Raw genomic sequence first — 14,396 nt, forward strand, 5'->3', positions numbered from 1 at the left:
TTTTACTGAGCCTCCTCGGGTGACTCTAAAGCATGCTAAATCTGTGATGCCCTCCCTTAAGTGGTTCACTCCACCCACCCAATTAACAAGGGCTTCAGGGCACAAATTGGATCCAATTCCACAGAGTCTTTTGGCCTGGCTCTTGTGATCTAAGGTGGAGGTTTTCTTAAGTTACCATGGGGGAAAAATTTATGGTAAATTTGTGAACAGGAGCTGGAGTGGAAAGCTAGAGACCAACACTGGCTCTGCCTACTTCTTCCTCTCTCTCCCACATGCCCTGTTTTCCTCTCTCCACAGATCTGTTCCTTTACTTCCTTCTCTTCTGTTCCCTCATGGCTGGCATTTGCTTTTGGTTTACCACAACCCAACTCTGAAGTCTACACCATAGCATCTTTTTCGCCTTCATTTCTCTTCCTAACCACAAAATTCTCCCTACGTACCTTTTCCCATTTCTTGTTCACATTCTCTAAAAGGACTCCAACTGGGCCAGCCCATCTTTTGAGCCAGGCCATGCTGGTCACGTGCTCAGTCAAATGCTTGATCATCTTTGGTCTGATGCATTTTCCTGTCTAATCAACCACTGATATCGGAGAAGTGTGCAGTTTGGGAGAGGGAGGACTGCTGTGCAGTGATGGGAGGCTTCAGGAGGAAACAGGGGGAGGAGGAAGGAAGCACACAGGAGACTCCTCCCTGCCTCCCCCTCCACCGATCCCGTGAATGAGACATGAGGGAATCTGGCAGCAGGTTCAACAGTTAGGCTAGCTGAAGGCTGAGTTGGAGATGGAGGTTCCATTATATTATCATGACCTTAATCTTCAATATACTGCCAGGCTAGGGTGGCCTGGAAAATAGGGACTGCTGGTTGACTCCCCAAAAGTCACAGAAGATCCAAGCTGGAAGAACTGTAGAGGTCACCCAGCTCAGTGGTTTGTGGCCCTGGCTGCCCATGAGAATCCCAGGCAAACTTTTTTTTTTTTTTTAATTTTTATTTATTTATGATAGTCACAGAGAGAGAGAGAGAGAGAGGCAGAGACACAGGCAGAGGGAGAAGCAGGCTCCATGCACCGGGAGCCCGATGTGGGACTCGATCCCGGGTCTCCAGGATCGCGCCCTGTGCCAAAGGCAGGCGCCAAACCGCTGCGCCACCCAGGGATCCCCCAGGCAAACTTTTGAAAAGGAAAGCTGCCTGGGACCTGCCTCAGGGATTCTGACTTAAAGCTCCCACATGCTTTTAATGCACAGTTATCACTGAGAACTATGGCTCTAACTTGACCCTCTTAATTTTACCAGCGGGGAAACAGGCTCAGCTATATAATGTGACTGTGGCTCATTTAAATATCTCCTTCCTCACTTGGTTATAGAGTTTGGGTTATTAGATCATAAGTGGTTAGAGCTGGAAGAGATCACAGAAGCCATATAGTCCAGCCCTACACTCTGACTCGAGACTAAGGAGCTAAGTGACTTGCCTACAGGGTCATCGGGAAGTGGGGAGTGAGGGCTCCAAACCACGTCTCTCGACTCCTCCTCACCAAGGCTGCAGGATGTGAAGCTAAGCAGACCCAGCTGCAGACCTTGTGCTTGCTCTGCTCCAGGGAGCTTTTCCAGCAGCACAGCTGAAACAGCTTGGCAGAGAGACCTGGTGTAACTGGATGTCAAGTGAGCTCGGCCAAAGGAATCAGGATTTGGTGCCCTAAGGATGGGGAGGAGGCAACCAGTCTGATGGTGCTAATCCTTGCTTTCTGCCTGCCTTCCAGTTGTGCTGGGGGTGTATGTGTCTGCTCCTGATCAACTGCCAGCTCAGAGGCTGTCCCTGGGTATCAAGGGTCTTCTGACATTTGCTGAGGTAAGGCTGTCTTTGTTTTCCGGAGTGGCTTTAAGTCAAGATGTTGGTGTCCACTGGTCCTGTGTATGGCTGGAAATGGCTTCAGCTGGCATCTGGGAAGCAGAGCACATGCCCTGGGGCCCTTGTGTATGTGTGTGTGTGTGGTGGAGGTGATGGAAGTGGTAGAGATGGCTGATGATAAAAAGGTTCCAATGTAAAAACAAGCATACAGGGATTCAAAAACAAAATTAGACAACAGTGTGACATAGTGAGGGGGAAGTAGGAAGCCCAAGGAGGTGAGTATGAGCCTTGATCACCCCTTTTGGGGAGCTGGGGTGAAGAAGAAGCAATGAAAAAGGTAATGTCCCTGGAAGCTTGTGAGGAACTGGACAATGGATAAAGCACATTCCCACACATTTAGCTCATCTGATCCCCACAAGATGGACAGTCCCTGTGATCCAGGCTTGGAGAGGGGGAGTAGCTGGGCTCCAAGGCCACATGGTTAATGGGAGAACTGACCCATCCCCTCTGCACTCCAGCCTCAGTGCTCTGCCCACCGTGGTATATAGTGTGTGTGTGCGCATGTGTCTGTTGTGTGTGCAGGCCAGTCATGCAAGGGAATTTACATGAAGGCAAGCATGCAAATATTTTTATCTCTGAGGTATCATGTTTACCAGGGCCACAAGTAGCTCCACTGTGATTGCAGGAGAAACACAGAAAACTGTCTCTGGATCAGCTGTGGTGTTTTAGACAAGTTAGCCTTAGTTTTTACATGAGCGAAGTAACGAGCCCCTTTGGGGGTTGTGTAGGGCTCAGGGATAAAGCACTTGAAGTACCTAACCTTGGGCCCACCATGAGCATCGTCAGCATGCAATAAATGGTAGCCGTTACCGTCCTGTAAACATGCTACTGGCCTGGGTGCAGAACCCCACCTGTTTGCAGATAAGGAGGACAACAGCCTGGCTCAACGCCCAGGGCTACTGACCTTGTCCAAATCCAAACCTGACTTCAGGTGTATTCCACAGAACCTCCGCCCAGTGAAGCCAAGGCCCACTCCCTCCCCTCCCCTCTCCTGCTCGCCGCAGCCTCTAGGTCTTCACCTGCACCTGCTAACAGGTGTGCCCGTTACGCACAAGTACAGATCATTTCAGGACTGTGTCCAACAGCAGAGCAAGACAGCCCTTCAGAGGACAGAGCTGCCCTCAGCCAGTTCACAGTTGAGACTGTTGGGGAGGGTGACTCAGAGTCAGATGACAGAGCCTGAGGGTGGCTCGGGCAGGTGGAATCTCACTGAATCCTCACAAGCAGCTACACGAAGGGGCATCACTCCCATTTTACACACGAGGAGACAGGCGGTGCCAGATCGTCAGAAGTCATCAGGAGCTGGGATGCAAGGCCAAGTCTGCCTGGCTTCAGAGTCCGTGCTCCTTCCACTACCTGCAACGCAGCCTTCACCATGCACATGGGTGGGACCCCACACAGAGGTTGGGAAATGTTACGGTTACGGGGATGTGCATCCTCTCAGAGCCCAAGAGGATGAAGGTGAAGACAAGGTTAGTCAAGATGGCGGTGCGTGGAGGGTATTTGCTCACACTGGACAACAGTCTACACCATAATGGCTTTCCCCTTGCAGCCCCTCCTTTGCTGAGCTGCATTTTGGACTCCTGTCTGGCCATCCCCTGGGCTTGCATCTCTTCGGAGTCATATGTTAATAACATTCAAGGCCATTCCTTCAAGCCAGGCTATGCAGGCTCTATGGCCCATGGAGGCACATGCAGAGGGTGTGCCAAGGGAGAGGCAGGAAGAGGCAGGGGAGGCTCCATGGAGCTCAGAACCTTCTGCCCAGAGATACTCAGGTGCCCCTGAATAGTCTAGCATCTCCGTCAAGGTCGTGAGGTGATGTAGAGTTGCAAGCATGTTGGAAGTTCAATTTTAGCATCAGCTGGACCTAATTAGGTTCGGGGGGGGGAGCAGGCCCTTTCACAGAAGACTTCATTGTTCCTGGGAACCCAGCAGGAATGTTTATCATTTCAGAAACTGAGAAGGAGCTGGCTCTCTCCCTCTCGGCCTTGGGGCTGTCCTGCCTTCAGATGCTAATCCATAAAACCATTCCAAGCCAGGCCTCAGACGAAGCTCAGGGCTAGGGTGGAGACCAAACTCTCACTTCCTTCAGGAGCAAGGCAGGTGTGGAATCGACACCTGGAACGCAGCCAAATGGAAATCTGGAGCAACAGCTCAGAATGACACATGTCAAATAGTTTAATTGGGTAATCATCTGAAGAAGGGTTTGTGCAAAACATATGCGGGAAGTCCGTACCAAGAGTGTGAGGGAAGGATCTAAGAACCCAGTTCAGTTTGCCCATGCCTGCCTCAGCACCGCACAGCCTCAGGCCCAGAACCTGGCTGGATTATTCTCTCCCAGGAGAGGCTTGGGAAATGATATGTAGCAATCCCCATGTTAAGAGCCCTGGGGAATCAAGCATTCTTGGAGCTGCAAGGACACCCAGCCCCAAATGTCCACCAAAGTCCCAAACTGCAGCAGGCAGTGTGTGCAGTGGAACCTTTCCACACTCTGGTTCAAACTGTGTGGGTTTGAGTGCTGGCTGGCTTTGCTGGTTATGAGCTGAGTGATTTTGGGCAAGCTATTTCTCTGTGTCTCTGTTTTCCCATGTGTAGATGTGATGAGAGTAGTACCTACCTTTTAGGGAATTGTGATAATTAAATGAGTTAATATATATAAAGATTTTAGGATAGTACTTGGCCTTTAGCAAACAGTTAAGCATCCTGATTATCACCCTTTTCTCCTGCTCCAGGTCAACTGCAAGTCTTCTCCTGGAATGATGGCATGCTTATTTTCCACACTGTGTGTCCAGCTTCTATAGCACCCCAACTGCACCCACTCAGGGCTGACCTGGTTCTCTGGGCTCTACTCCTTGGCAGGGCCCTGTTTCCACCCATGTGAGTCTTCCACTCAGCCACCACATCCTTCTCCACTGCTGACCCATTGGAGAACTGCCAATGGGGCCTGGACCCCAAAGGACATGGCTCCCCATGACTCCAACCCCCTTGGCTGGTGGGAAGGACACCAAGCAGTTTCCTCTTTTTAGGCAGAGCCCCTGGCCAATTCTTCTATCTCTCTATTCTCCTGTTTCATCCACATGAGGTCTGAGGCCTTATATTCTAGCAAGGGGGAGGTGGGTGTGTCTGGATCACTGTAAGCAAATACTTTTGTGTTGATTCTTTGCTTTTGTCTTTTATGGCTCAGCTCAAATGTCACATCTTTGTTGTGGCTTTTCCTGATTCTCAAGGTCAGAATTCAAACTTCATCAGTTGCTCAATTCTGATCTTGGACAAGTTTCTTTCCTCTGGCCACCTTAGCTTCTCCATCTGTGAAACAGAGATGCTGCTAACCTCACAGGACATGGGAGGATCCATTATAAGCCAATGGATGTAAAGCCTACCTCCCCTTCCCTTATGGTCCTTGCCAGGCACAGGAGATGGGGAGATACCCAAGTGAGCTGGCTACATAGGTGTCTATGAAGCCTATAAAACCATGCCCTTTTCTGGAATGGCCATTCTTCCTTCTTTACCCATGGAATACCTAATCAGTCTTCCAGGACCAGCTCAAATATCATCTCTTCTGTGAAGCATTCCTACTGCCCCCAGGTAAAATAAATTTGTCTCTCCCATAAACTCCTGTACTTCTTTGCCTCTATTAAATCTCTTACTTTTTAAAACTTTTATCATATTTAACTTACATAATTATTGCCTGTCCCCTCACTGTGCTAGGGATTTCCTTGAGGTCAAGAACCATATTTTGTTCTTTGGGGGTAATTTCATAGCATGTAACATGATGCCCAGCTGTTGTCTAGTAGCTGTTCCATAAATGTCCATTAACTCAAGTACAGTTTTGTGTGTTCTCTGGATTCTGGAGTGGGTTCTGGAGGCAAATTTTACCTTCACTAGCCTTCTGTATATGCAGGATCCTGACCCTATTACTGGTGGAATAATACAGTAATACAATGGAATCTACAATCTAGCCCATGGAGTCTGTGGAGAAGGGTCCCCCATACAGCCTGGAAGCGGGATGGCCTTGCATTTCACAGGATCTCAGCTGCAAGCCTATGGCTAAAGGACTTGAGGAACAAGTGGGTTCTGGAAGAGCCAAATTGTGTCTGTAGTTACTAAACATGTGAGTTCATTAAGTGTTCAATGATTCAATTTTCTTTGTAAAAATTTTAAAAGCGTGTATGTATAATATTACTCAACATTTAGTAATTCTTTCTTCTTCCTGTAACAGTCATGGAAGGCAAATTGACACATTTATGCCAGGTCCCTTACCTCCCCACCTCACATTTTCCCCTCACAATGACTATGTGAGGTAGGTAGTATTATTATCTTCATTTCATAGATGTGGAAATGAAGGCTGAGAGAGGATAAGGAACGCACCCAACATCAAGGAAACTAAAACTCAGGGCTGACTGCAAAGACCTAGCTCTTTCTAGTCCATATACAGTGCTACTTTCCCATTAGAGTCTCAAGTGCTTGCCAAGCACTGGTCTAGTTCACACAAATGGATCTGACATGTATCCAGCCTCCTCAAGAAATGTGTGTTCTGGTAGAGGAGACTGATATACAAATCATTAAAACCATGAAGCCCAAAAAGTGTAACTATGGATTAGAAGTATGTGTGATGAATTGAGGGGGGCTGCTGAGTGAGCTGTACAGCCCAATTGGATGAGGGAAGGCAGAGAAGCCTAGTCTTGGGTGACTTTGAAGGCTAGCCTCAATTCCAATGGACAGAGAATGAGGAGAGGAGATTATGCAGATTTTGGAGGCAGAGAGGACCACATGTGAAGGGATGGAGAGCCAGAATGCCAGGCATCTTTGGGCATGGGAAATAGACCACTGTAGCTAGGGCATGGGATTTCTGAGTAGGAAGCTGGGAGGTGACACACTTACTTTTGTCAAAGTGCTGGGCTTGTATCTTTAAGCCTTGGAATCTGCTGTTGGCCTTGGAGGAGGGAAGTGAGCTGACCTGCACTGTGCAGGAAGGAGGGCCTGGAAGATCCTTTCTGAGTAGGAACTGGGAAGTAAATTGAGTCCTGCATCCTTTAGAAATGTACTGTCAGCTTCCAAGGTTTCTGCCCAGACTGGTTTTAGAATGAGAATAAGAGAAAAGGAGTCTCTTTCCTATTGAAAGAGGTAGGTTGAAGACCAGAATGCTCTGGGGCCTCGGTGCAGCACTCCTCGTAGGACTGCAGGAGCATGGCTATTCTGAGTGATGAGGACATGTGGGCTTCCACGGCTGCACATCCCCCAGGAGATGCGATCTGTCACATTGCCCTTGGCCAAGAGTGATGGCAGGATGAGAAAAGGAAGAGAACCAGTGTCAGTCCCTGTGCTTGGCCTGCCAGGCTCACCCCAAGTGCTGGCTTCAGAACCGGAAGACTGTGTTTCCAAATTAACGAAAGAAGTTCTAGATCTATGGTTACATGTTCCTCATATACCAAATGATTTATAAACAGATTTATAAATTTTATGTAAACATAAATTATGCATCTCTGCACAGTATATTATACCTTTACATATTCTAACACAGACCAAAACAGTGATTCCATTATATATAGTAAACTCAGGCAACTTTTTTTATCGTCAGCACTAGAAATATGTATTGATAATTACCAGGCACCTTACACTGAGGAATTTTTAAAAATTCCCCCCCATTTTCCTTTTCTATATATTTTGAATATATATATGTTCTGAACATCATGAAAAAAAAAAAAGCAATCTTTTTAGAAAACTACCCCAAATTCTTTGGCTCTGAAAGAAACCATAATGCCAGATTTTTGCCTAATAAAATGACATTTTAAGTGGAATCTGAGTCAAGCCCAAATGAAGGAATGAATACTGGTTCTTTGAGTCAGCAAAAGAATTCAGTGTTTGGTATCCAACACTCCATTATTCATTGGCCTGAATTGGCAAGAGAGCTGTCAGCACTGTAGAGATGACCAGAAAAGCGGGGGTGGGGTGGGTGGTAGGTGGATAATGAGAGAAAAACAATCTGAAATACCTCTCAGGCCAACTTTGAGCAACATATTGGGCATTTATCATCCGGAGGTGGAGGAGCTCCACTATCCCTGGCTAGATACTCTCTAGGCTCATTTCTCTGTGTATGGGGTAATTTCCTGAGCAAGTGCTTAAAATCAAATGTCTTGTCGAGCCTTTGGCTCAGTCAGGAAGAGCCTCCAGAGTCCCATTAAGCAAGGCCAGAAGACAGAATTGATTCCTCTTTATGAGACAGCCCCTCCCTGAGCCCATGCCCCAGGACGGCTCACCGGGGCCTGCGGAAGGTCAGGCCATACTGCTGACAGGCCAGCCCCACAGTGGGAGTGTATACGATGGGCATGAATTTCTCCACATCTGACGTCAGCACTCGGTAGAAGAGCTTCTCATTCCGGTCTTGGAGCGTCATGAGAATGATGTACCTTGGAAAGGGAGACAAGAACCAAGCTGGTCACATGAGCACCATAGGTGGCAGCACAGAGGGCCCTTGATGCAAAGACCCAGGGCTCCCGTGTGGCTGGTTACAATGGCACATTCATGGGCAAATCCCCATGTTCCCTAAGCATGGGTCTTGTTTTCTATGAAATGAGGAGAATATTATGTGCTTACTTATTCATGGTATATGCACTATTCTAAATATTTTACATTAACTCATTTAAAACTCCCAAAGACTTGTGAAGTAGGTATTAAAATGCTGACTATTTTAAGATAAGGAGAGACAAAGGCACAGAGAAATGAAATAACTCACCTGAGGTCTCAAGGCAGAGTAAGGATTTGAACCTAAGCAATCTGACTCTAGAATCTCAACCATGGTGCAAGATGGTTAGTTGTGCTATTACTGTGTGGACATTGATGAATGACAACAGAATAATAACAAGCTAGGGTGGAGTAGGGTCAAGGAAAATCCCAAACACACCAGTGGTATATGAATTGGACTTTCCCACCACACAGGCCTGGAAACAAAGCTCATAAGTGGCTGAGTACTGCTTGATCTCAGGGGGCATACTCTAAAAAAACTCTCTTTCTCACCTATTCCCTGAAGCCTAAAATCACTAAACCAGAAAAAGACCCTTTCATTCACAGTCCTGATAAAGCAAAAAAAACCCCTCACAGTTCTGAGAGAAAAAAACCCAGGGGCTGAAATTCATGATGGGGTATAGGTGACTACCGATAATCATGCCCTTTCTGGACAACAGTTTAGGACAGCCTGGAGGCACTTGAGCCCTGGCAAGGAATAGGGTGGAAGAGGTATTCCAATAGGGGAATGATCCCTGGGTGTGGTACCAGGGTCCTGGGTTCGAATCCCAGCTCTGCTGTTTACTAGCTTTGTGACAGTGGGGAAGTCAGACTTCTTGGGGCCTCTTCTTCCTCCCCAAAGGCAGTAGTTCAGAACGAAAAATAGTGTTTTAGAAGGAAGCGAGGATTTCTGCTTAGAATAGCCAGCATCTCAGCTCATTACTAACGTGAGCTTTCCTTACTCAGTAGCCATTTATACACGTCTCTTCTCAATTCTACATTCAGTGACGTCTAGTTGGTAACTTAAAATTGGTCATGGTTGGGAGTGTTCACATCATGGAAATTGGCAAATGCTTCAAATTAGGGCTCTCTCAGTTCCCCAGAACCAGTTAGTAAACATTTACCAGTATACCATTACTCTTACCCAAAAGAAGCTGGGGAGCTTCCTTAGCATTTCCCCGAGTACCTGCTGGAATAAGGAATTCTGGGAATAAGTGGGTCAGAGTAGTCAGCAGAGCCTCAGGAGTAAGCTCTCTGGGGTTCCTAGGATTAGGCATGTCCCCTGCTACCCTGGCCCTGCCATGTCTTCCCCGGCATATTAGTAGGGTCTATCTAGCTGAAAAAAAAAAAAAAAAAAAAGCAAAACAAAACACAGAGGCAAAACAAAACACAGAGTTAGGGTAAGGATTTGGGACTTCTGATTTTTAGGAAAGAGGATTTCACATTAGACTTTAATTCTTTGCAAATTTAACAAAAGAGGGAAGTTCAGGTTGCTCAAAGTTAGAGCATGTGTCATGTTGTTGGTTGAATTCATTGTGTACTTTTCTGGTTTGCTCTTCAGGGTGACATAGCTAGACCTAGTATGAGCAGAAAAAACAAGAGGGAGAGAATATTTGACTAGGGCTGCATATGGCCTTAGAGTTAATGGGAGTGATATCCATAGAGTTCAGCCCTTCAGGAATAGAGGGAGCGGGGGGTAAGCAGATGTTTCCTTATCCACCACATTTGGAAGCAATGGCTACTGTGGGGGAAGCACACGGGAAGGTGGGTGCAGGATCACCCAGACGTGCTGCTGAGCTCTGCCCCTAGGGGGGCAGCCACACCATCAATGACCCCAAGTCTTGGCCATTAAGCTCTATCGATATGTAGGGAACCTATATTCTCCCCCTAAATTTCTGCTGGAGCCCATAGCAAGGTTCCATATTTATTTTACAAGCTTGCGTACAGTGCCTGCTGTTATAAGTTACAGTTACTAGATAAGTGTTCTGAGCACGTTATAAAACGAATGCATTTAACTGTAATTCATCATAAGCACATGAATTAGATACCACCGGTATACTTATGGTGCAAATGAGGACTGACCTAAAGATGCTGTGTGATTTTTGCTATGAAGTGGTAGAATGAGGATTTGAACTAAGTCTAATACTAGAGTCTGGTCTTGTAGCCACCAAGCTCCAATGCCTCTTAGCTTATGGCACAGCAAAGCAGGTACAAGCAGACTCTGGAGCCAATTATCTGTGTTCGAATCCTGGCTGTACCAATTCATAGCCATGTGACCCGGGAGGTCATTACCTTCTTTAGTAAAACTGACAAAGCTGACCCTGTGATACCTCAGTTGGTTCTTCATGTATTAACCCCACTGGAAGAATCCAGAGGGGCAGGTGGGTTATTAACGGTTCCCATAAACCTCTAACATAGGACATCCTAGGTCCTTTTCAAGGCATCACTGTGCATCGCCTGCTCTGCTCCCCAACATTCCCCTTATTCCAGGGACATGGGCCATGTACCACTTTCTTGACACATTTGTCATGCCTGCTCCCCTTCTTCCCGCTGAGTGAAATGCCTTCCATGAACCCCACCATGGTCTGCTGAAGCCCTATCAGAGCTTCCTGGGCTGACTGGGATACCACCACTTCCCAGGAGCCCAACCAAATTCCACCTGTTAGAAGTTCATCTCCCTTCCCAGTTCTGAGTGGGAAGGCCTCTGTCATAACAAGCCCTATCCCTCAGGGAGACCACCACCGTGTGGAAGGCGGGGCTGGGGCTGGGATCTCTCAGGGATCTCAGCCTTTCCTTCTGGAGAGTACAAGAAAACCTGTGTGCCACAGGGAACAGCTCAGACCAGGGCTTGGGTAGAGAGAGGTGACTTTAGGCACTGACTTGTCCAGGTCACTCTGCTGCCGCTCATAGTATCTCATGATCCGGAGAAGCTGGACGTCCTGGCTCAGGAAGCAGGGAGGGATCAGGCCATGGATTCCAAGCTGCAGCCTTTCTTCAAGTGTAAAGGCCATCCCCTGAGAGAACAAGAAAGAAACACACACACATGAAGGGATATGAGTGAAACTAAGAAACTAAGAAACAGAGAGGTTCCATCAGCAGATGGGCAAAAGTCACTGATTCAACAGTGGGCTCTGTATTCAAATCCCACCTCTGCCATAACAGCTGTGCAATCTTGTGCCAGTTACTTTGACTCTCCTGAGCTTCAGCTTCTTCCTGGAAAAAATGGGGGAAATGTCTACATTGTCAGGGTTTTGGTGTTAGTTTTTGCTTTTTAAAATATATTTTATTTTTTAGAACAGTTTTTGATTAATAGAAAAAATGAGAAGATAGTACAGAGAGCTCCCATAACATAATTATGTGAGCTCCCCTCACATAATTTACCCTCTTATTAATATCTTATATTGGTTCGGCACATTCGTGAGAGCTAACAAATTTAAAGTGACACATGATTATTAAGTAAATGTCATGATTTATTCAGACTTCCTTAGTTTTTACCTAAGGCCCTTTTTGTTGTTGTTTCTGCATGATCCCACATTACATTTAGTTACCATGTCTCCTTGGGCTCCTCTGTCTGATAGTTTCTCAGACTTTCCTTATTTTTGATGATCGTGACAATTCTAAGGAGTATCAGTCACGTATTTTATACAGTGCCCTTCTACTGGCATTTGTCTCATATTTTAATCATGGCTCTGTAGGGTTTATGGGTTTTTAGAAGGAAGACTCTAGGGTGAAGTGCCATTTTGATCACATCAGATCAAGATACACACTCTCAACACGATTTATCACTGTTGAGATAACCCGGATCACCTGGCTGGGTAGTGCTTGTCAGGGTTTTCCATTGTAAAGTGACTTCTTTTTTGGAATTCTTCTGCATGGGAGATTTATCTTTTCTCCCTCAAATATTTTTATTCAATCACTTCTTTATATTAGAATGGACTTATTGGTATTTATTTTAGATTTGGATTATAATCTAATACTGCTTTATTTATTTTGTTACTCAAGTTGTTCCAGCTTTGGCCACTGGGAACTCTTTCAGTTGGCTGCCATGTCCCTTTGACATATTCCCTTAATTCCTTCCTCCCTCCTCCCCTCCCTTCTTTCTTTACCCTTCCCTCCTTTCCTCCCTCCCCTACCCTTCCCTCCCCATCCCTCCCCATCCCTGCCCTTCCCTGCCCTTCCCTTCCCTGCCCTTCCCTTTTCTTTGTTTTCTCTCTTTCATCTACTTCTTACTTTCTGGCACAGGATTCTCCAGGCTCATCTTGTATAGTGCCTGCCCCAATCCTAGAATCAATCTTTTTTTTTTTTCCAATGAGGCCTGATTCCTTCTTTGAAGCATGACACTAGAACCCAGGATCTGGGCTCTTAATACATGTGACACTTCCTACTGGGGTTTTATTGTTTCTAATTCCTCTCAGCTGAAAGAGAAAGGAAATGAATCTATATTAAGCTAAACAAAACTTCATACTAATGTCTCTAATCCATTATTACCACATGGATCATTCTAGCCTCATCACTTTGCTAATTTGTAAGTTCTCACTCCACCCATGAGAGATTTAGCTCCCGCCATCTGACATCTGTATACTTACTTGATTCCAGTATATACACATAGCAGTATCAGAATTGTTAACTTACGCCACAATGGGAAACAACAATACACAGAGTATAGTGCTCATGAGCTATTCCTTTTGCCTTCAGTTTTACAAACTCCACTTATTTCTAGAGTTACTTAGGTCAACACTTTTCCTTCCACCTCCTTCACTGAGATTGAATCATATGTTTATAATACACAGTTACAGTCTTGTGTCACAATCTTCATTCCTTCCTGGGATCCAGCAACCTATTAGATGATTTGAAAAAATCTAAATACATTAAGACCCATTCTTTGTTAAGTTCTAAGAGTTTCGACAAATGCATAATATCACAAATCCATAATTACAGTATCATACAAAATAGTCTCACTGCTCTAAATACCCCATGTGCTTTACCTATTCTTCCTTCCTCCCCTGGACCTCTGGCAACTACTTTTTTTTTTTTTTTTTAACTGTCTGTACAGGTTTGCCTTTTCCAGAATGTCAATTAGAATCACAGAGTATGTAGCCTTTTCAGACTAGCTTCTTTCACTTAGCCATAAGCACATAAGGTTCATCTATCCATTTCTGTGGCATTATAACTCATTTTTAAAAAAAGATTTTATCTATTTGAGAGAGAGAACATAAGCAGGGTGATGGGAAGAGCAGAGGGAGAGTGAGAAACAGATTCCCCACTGAGCAGGGAGCCAGGCCTGGTGCCCAAAACTCAGGGATTGGATAGTGACCTGAGCCAAAGGCTTAGGTTAGTGCTTAACTGACAGAGCCACCCACGTGTCCCTATAACTTTTCATCATGGGATGACATTACACTGTCTGGCTGTACTGTAGTTTGTTTCTCTGATTATCTATTCATCGCTTCTAGTTCTTGGTGAATATAAATAAAGTTGCTATAAATATTCATGTACAGGTTTTTGTGTGGACATAAGTTTTCAAATTAGTTGAGTAAATATGTAGGAGTGCAATTGCTAGATCATATGGTAGGACTATGTTTAGCCTTTTAAAGAAACTGCCAAACTGTTTTCTAAAATGGTTGCACTATTTTGCATTCCCACCAGCAGCGAATGAGTTTCTACTGCTCCATACTGTCTCTAGCATTTGGTAGTGTCAGTTTTTAAAATTTTGGTCACTGGAATAGAGATGTAGTGGCATATTATCATTGTTTTAATTTGCAATTCCCTTTTGACATGTTGATGTTGAACATTTTTTCATATGCTTATTTTCCATCTGTATATCTCTTAGTGAGGTATCTGTTCAGATTTTTTGCCCATTTTTTGTTTTTCTTATTGTTGAGTTTTAAGAAGTCTTTTATCTACAGTCTCAATGCAATCCTTATCAGAATTCAAATGGCCTCTTCTGCAGAAATAGGAAAGCCAATCCTCAAATTCATATGTAATAGCAAGGGGC

At 45.4% G+C, this 14,396-nt stretch overlaps 1 protein-coding gene and 1 long non-coding RNA gene across 6 annotated transcripts in view; one reads left to right on the top strand and one right to left on the bottom strand.

Annotated features, from left to right (window-relative positions):
• ME3 (malic enzyme 3) overlaps positions 1–14,396 on the bottom strand; it is a 187,954-nt gene that overhangs the window by 92,814 nt on the left and 80,744 nt on the right. For all 4 annotated transcript variants that reach the window (XM_041729700.1, XM_041729703.1, XM_041729702.1 and 1 more), the window contains 2 exons: positions 11,285–11,418; positions 8,161–8,310 (listed from right to left, as the gene is read on the bottom strand). In XM_041729700.1, coding sequence (XP_041585634.1) covers positions 8,161–8,310; positions 11,285–11,418 — 284 coding nt within the window. The remainder of the gene's footprint in view (positions 1–8,160; positions 8,311–11,284; positions 11,419–14,396) is intronic.
• LOC121476003 lies at positions 1,061–8,153 on the top strand. 2 transcript variants are annotated; one of them, XR_005983860.1, is made up of 4 exons: positions 1,061–1,656; positions 1,755–1,843; positions 4,636–5,488; positions 5,805–8,153. It is a non-coding gene; the product is annotated as an uncharacterized LOC121476003 (long non-coding RNA). The 2 variants fall into 2 exon arrangements; XR_005983859.1 differs by having other exon boundaries at positions 4,636–8,153.

Source organism: Vulpes lagopus, chromosome 15, assembly GCF_018345385.1.
Source record: "Vulpes lagopus strain Blue_001 chromosome 15, ASM1834538v1, whole genome shotgun sequence".
Classification (NCBI taxonomy): domain Eukaryota; kingdom Metazoa; phylum Chordata; class Mammalia; order Carnivora; family Canidae; genus Vulpes; species Vulpes lagopus.